The 5,804-nt window shown below is 40.1% G+C and overlaps 1 protein-coding gene across 1 annotated transcript; it reads left to right on the top strand.

The window, feature by feature from the left end:
• Nucleotides 1–4,757: 4,757 nt before the first annotated feature.
• On the top strand, nt 4,758–5,315 carry LOC121137529 (cAMP-dependent protein kinase inhibitor alpha-like). Its single transcript, XM_040739966.1, has one exon. It carries the CDS (start codon nt 4,925–4,927, stop codon nt 5,153–5,155), a length of 231 nt encoding a protein of 76 aa, XP_040595900.1. The 5' UTR covers nt 4,758–4,924; the 3' UTR covers nt 5,156–5,315.
• The last annotated feature ends 489 nt before the right edge of the window (nt 5,316–5,804 follow it).

Genomic DNA, 5,804 nt, shown 5'->3' with positions numbered 1-5,804 from the left:
GGGTCTTTGAATATTTTTTCCTCTATAAGGAAGTTCTTCCTAGAGTTTTGGACTAATCAATGCTTTCTCCTTAGTAAGACTTCTCTAATTATTCCATTAGAAAACAGCTTGGTTTTATTCTTTATTTTAGTGCATTCTTTATATTTCATGTCATACTTTGTAATTATTTGAGAATAATAACTATAAATAATACTACATTTGGAACTGCCAGCGGGTATAAATTGGTCCAACCATTTTGGGAAATTGAAATTCATTATTGTCTTTAACATTGAGCAGGAAGATGGCCTTTATCCTAGAAATCCCAAATTGTATATGTAGAGCTTACAGAAACCCGCACAGAACCCCAGAGGGACACCCATGAGGACATTCCTCTGGCTTTGTGACACACTCAGCACTCAAAAGGTTGAGGCAGGAAGATGAGGAGTTTATGACCAGCTATGGGTACGTAACAAGTCTGAAGCCAATCTATGGTACATAAGATTCTGTCTCAAAGAAATGCCCACTTCCCCACACATACACCACCAAATCAAACAAGAAAAAGTAATGATTTTAGCATCTTAATGTTTATAATAGCTAAACTATCTGATGTGTATCAGTTTCAGCATTTCACAAAACTATTTCAAAATTTTTACTGTTTTCTTTTCTTGAACTTATGTATTATTAGAGAACAGATTTTGCCTTTGTGACAGGATTTTACTATGTAGCCCTTCCTGGCCTGAATATTGCTATGTTTATCAGGCTGGCCCACACAGATCTACTACTCCGGACTTCTGAGTGCATGTACCACCACACCCAAATGAGAAACGTTTGCATGGCATATGTTTTTAGAGGATTATTGTCATTTGTTTTATAGCTTGGCACATGTCCAATTTTTCAGAAACAATCTATATGTTTGTCTTAAGATTTTTATTGCTGTAAGGAGGCAACATGACCATGGCAACACTTGTAAATAAAACATTCAACTGAGAGTGTCAGCTTACAGTTTCAGAAGTCCAGTCCATTATCATCACAATAGGGAATATGGCAGCCTGCAGGCAGATGTGGTGCTGGAGTGGAGAATCCTATGTCTTGCAGGACACAGGAAGTCAGCTGAGACCCTCTGTAGTATCCTCAGCATAGAAAACCTAAAAACCAGCCTCACAGTCACACACTTCCTCCAACACGGCCATTCCTATTCCAACAAAGCCCAAAGCCATACCTCCTAATAGTGCCACATTATGGGGGCCAATTACAAACCAACACAGTGTTCTAGATTATTTTTTTCAGGTCTAGAATTCTGTTAAATGAAGCTTTTTCTTTGCTAGCCGCTTTGGTTTATCTCCCGCCAGTTGCCTGGGCTCTGCCACTTTGTAGTCCCCAAATAAACACACAGGAGGCTATATGAATTATGAAGCTGTTGGCCTTGCTTGTTTCTTACTGGCTACCTCTGCCTTAAGTAATTACCCCATAATTGTTAATCTAAGTATGTCTCTTACCGGAGAGGTTTCCGGGCTTCCTACCCCAATGGCGTTACATCTCGAACTCTCTTGTGTTTCTCCTTCCCAGAATCCTCCTGGACTCCTAGCCCCACCTATCTAGATTCCTATAGGCTCAACAGTACTTTATTGACAAATAACAGGACTTCCCCCAACAGAATTCTCTATACGTCTGTTAGAGCAATTTTACATATTTAAAATGTTATCCTCAATCCATTTGAGTGTTAGTGAGTCTTTTCCTTCCCACAACAGACAGACATTAACTGTTTGGTGGTCTCTCTCTTCCTTCTCTTTCTCCCACTGATAACTTAGATATCTAATGTCCTAAGCAGTGAGGTCTAGCTCATCTTTTGGTGTTTATCCCCACATTGATTTGGTTGGGCTTTTGTTGGTTATTGTGGAGTAAGCCTATGCTTTCCAGCATCTACACCTGGTAATGACGGAGGCCTATGTAGAGAACAGGGTTTTTTCGAAGATCTTTCTTGGCCAGGTACTGTTAAATTTGGCTGCACATTCATTTCTCATCTTAGGGCTTCCTGGACCACATAACGTGCACATCTTTGTATCTTGCGACTGTATGCAAGCTGACCGTGGTTACAGGATCTTGGAGACTTTCTTCTCACTCGGTGATTTGTGGAAGCACACACCTTAGGGAAAAGGAAATTTTAAATTGGTAGTTCTTTCTGCTTTTCAGTGGATTTTTATAATTTACTGTTTCATTGTCGATCCAACTCCCTAGACTCTGAGCTCTAAGTTCCAAATTCTGTGTTTCATTTGCAAAGGTTCATGTCATCAGCACTTCATTTTTTCCCCATTTTTTTACTTTTAAACCTAAACCCTCCATATTCAAAGTTTTTCTAAAATTGTACACATCACACTGTTTGTAGGCTTCAACGGACGCTGTAACGATACGCGACACACAATTACTGACAGTAAAGCTAAGTATTTAATGTAGAAAATTACTCACAAGATACCAAACCCAGAGGAGCCAAGCAGTTCTCAGCTAGCTGCCGGACCTGAAGCCGAACTTCAGGAAAAGAGACTGAGACTTCCTGTGTGCTGTCTTTTATGCCTTCCCCACGTAACGCCCCTAGCCATGCCCAAAAGTGGGCCTGGCTAGTGACCTACTTCTGCCTACGTACGTATATGTCTTTACGTCCAGCCGTATACGTCTTTAGTCCTGCCTAAAGTGGGTGTGGTTAGTGGTGTGGTAAACCGCCCTTTTATTACCTCATCTGTATGCGCCTCTAATAAGTCACATGTTTAATGGCGGCATCAGACTTCCTCCTACAATTCCCCTTTTAGTCTAAAAAAGGACAACTAACTTGTGTCCATGAACAAAATGTATCAAACTTCTATCTAAACCTAAACTTATCTGAAAGAAACACCCAAATATGAACACCTCCTTCCAATCCCAACTCTAAAATAATTGAAAACTAACACTAACAGGTGTAAACTATCTTATAATATCAATAGTAGGGAGAGGGGGTGTGGAATTCTCAAAACTACTTCCTGCTGAGATGGGACGATGATAATCTCATGGGGACCTGTGAAAAGAAAATGTTAGTATAACAAAATCTCAGTAGATCAGACAGTCTCAGTATGGCCGGAGATGCTTGATTGAAGTTCCTGACTGGGGTTCTAGTGTTGATTGAAGCTCTTATCTTGAAGCTCTGGCCAGATTGTAGAAGATGTGCTGTTTCAGTTTCTTGGTCCGGAGTTGTGTAGAGTGATGTAGTTTCAAGCCATTTTCAGGATAGTGCTTGTCAGGTGGAGTTAATGATGTGGGACAGTTCAGATGCCTCCAGTCGAATCAGATGAAGTCAAGGAAGTGGATCCTCATTCTCTTTCGGAAGCAGTTGAAGATTGCTGTCAGGAAATCCCTTGTTCTCTGGAAAACTCAAACATTACTGTTAACAAAGAAATATTTTAACTTTCATATGTATGCATACAGAAGAGGTGACAATAGGGAAGATGGAAAACCTGGAGGAAATTAGACTGTTCAGAAAAAGAAATCCATAGATAACAGTCCCTCATTTTATTTCTTCTGTCTTATATCAATGGCTCTTTGATATAATACAGAAATTCTGAATTGTATTTAAATAATATGCTTGAGTTTAGAGTAGGAGAGCCAATCCAACTCCAAAGCCAGCTTCAGTTAAGTGAATGGGAACTGAGGTATGTGAAGAAATAAAGATAAAAGGGTACTATGAAAAAACAATATAGAGAGATTTAGACTTTGCTACCACACAGTGAGTTACTGTTTGTTTGATGGTCCTCAGGGTAGCTATTCATTCTTCTTCAGGAATCCATAAGTCCAGTATTCTTTGTTGAGTTTACCTGTGAAGACAAAAACAAAACACTTCTCTTTCCTTTTAGGAGGTCACTTTACCCATGGTGGACTATGAATTTGTAGGTGGGCTGTTATCTTCCTCCTCCTGAGATGTTTTCTGTTCTGATCGAATTTTAATTAATTTTGATGGAACCCAAACCTTTTCTTCTCCTGTGGAAACAAAAGCATAACCCCTTCCCCAATGTAACACATATCCTGGTTTCCAGACTGAGGTCATAACATCCTTAAAATACACTGGTTGGTTCAGTTCAGAAGTCTTCTCTGTAGTCCAGTGTCTTTCTGCTGCAGTTTGTCCTTTTTCATCAGCATTAAGAAAATTCAACGTTAGTAAAGCATTGTGTAACCTGTGTTTAGGTGTCTTTGTTTTCCCTGGCTGTTTATGAAGCATCTCTTTTAAGGTTCGGTTAGATCTTTCAATTATTGCTTGTCCTGTGGGATTGTAAGGTATACCAGTTACATGTTTTATATTATAATATTTGAAGAATTGTTCCAATTTACTGGAGACATATGCTGGACCATTGTCAGTTTTTATTGTTTTAGGTATACCCATAACAGCCATCACCTCTAAGAGGTGTGTAATAACAGAATCAGCTTTTTCAGAGCTGAGGGCAGTAGCCCATTGGAAGCCTGAGTACGTGTCTATAGTATGGTGTACATATTTCAAACTGCCAAATTCTGGGAAGTGAAATACATCCATTTGCAAAAGTTCATTTCTGTGAACACCTTTAGGATTACAACCTGCTGGTAATGGAGTTTGATTGTACAATGAGCAACTGGGACAATTTCTTACTATTTCTTTGGCTTGTTGCCAGGTGATAGAAAAATCCTTCTTTAAACCTTTGCTGTTAACATGGTGTTTCTTATGAAATTCTGAAGCTTCCAACACATTACCTACTAATAAACGGGCGGCGGGACTGCAGCCAGGGGCAGCCCGGATGCGCTTCTTCATCCCGAAGCTCCTTGAATATCAAGGCCTGATGTGCCCAAGAAGCAATTTCTGGTAGAAATCTGAAGATTATCTTTAAGGAATAAAGGTCAATGAATTAAGGACAAGAAGGTTTCAAATCAGTCCCTGCTATGTGGATATTTGTTAGCAATGACTGATGTGGAAACTACATATGCAGATTTTATTGCTTCAGGAAGAACAGGTAGAAGAAATGTAATACATGATATCCTGGTTTCCTCTGCAAGTGGCAACAGCAATGAATTAGCCTTGAAATTAGCAGGTCTTGATATTAACAAGACAGAAGGTGAAGACGATGGGCAGAGAAGCTCCACAGAGCAAAGTGGGGAAGCCCAGGGAGAAGCCGCCAAATCTGAAAGCTAACACTCCATTCTGACCTTCAACAACACCTGACAATGTGGCGAATCTCCTGGCTTCGCTCGGATGTATTTGCTGCCATGAGTGAAAAGGAGGGGAAGAAAATGGCTGTGCTGCATGGCAAGAAGCTGTGCGTTGCCATGTTTAATGGCGGCATCAGACTTCCTCCTACAACTGTTGGTCTTGGGGTATCTCCCTGGTTCCTGGCTGCTTGAATCCGTGTGTATTTCATGTATTATTTTGTTTAAAAAATGTATGTACTTCATAGGGTCTGAATTAACACAGTTGATCCAGTATTGACGTGAAATGTTTTGCTTAATCTCTTTTTTACATTTATTTGTTTATTTTGGGTACTATGTGCGTGCATATGAGAGAAACAAAGAGAGACAGAGAGATAGAGACCCATGGAGAGGATGAGAATGCTTGCCACAGTGTACATGCTGAGGGTCAGAGGACATGAGGGTTCTGTCTACCATATGGGTTCTAGAGATCGAACCCAAGTCTTAATGGTGAGGGTCTTGACATAATGCACCACTTCACCGGCTCCTTGACGCATAGCACTTAGCTCATTGCCTGAAATATATGCAAATCTGGGAGTTTTAAAAATACTGGACCAAAAGGAGTATTTGTCTTATTCTCCTAGTGACAAGTTCAT

This window comes from Mesocricetus auratus, unplaced genomic scaffold (assembly GCF_017639785.1).
Source record: "Mesocricetus auratus isolate SY011 unplaced genomic scaffold, BCM_Maur_2.0 Super-Scaffold_2245, whole genome shotgun sequence".
Classification (NCBI taxonomy): domain Eukaryota; kingdom Metazoa; phylum Chordata; class Mammalia; order Rodentia; family Cricetidae; genus Mesocricetus; species Mesocricetus auratus.
Note: the sequence above shows the minus strand (reverse complement) of the source record. Positions and strands in the feature narration are given on the sequence as shown.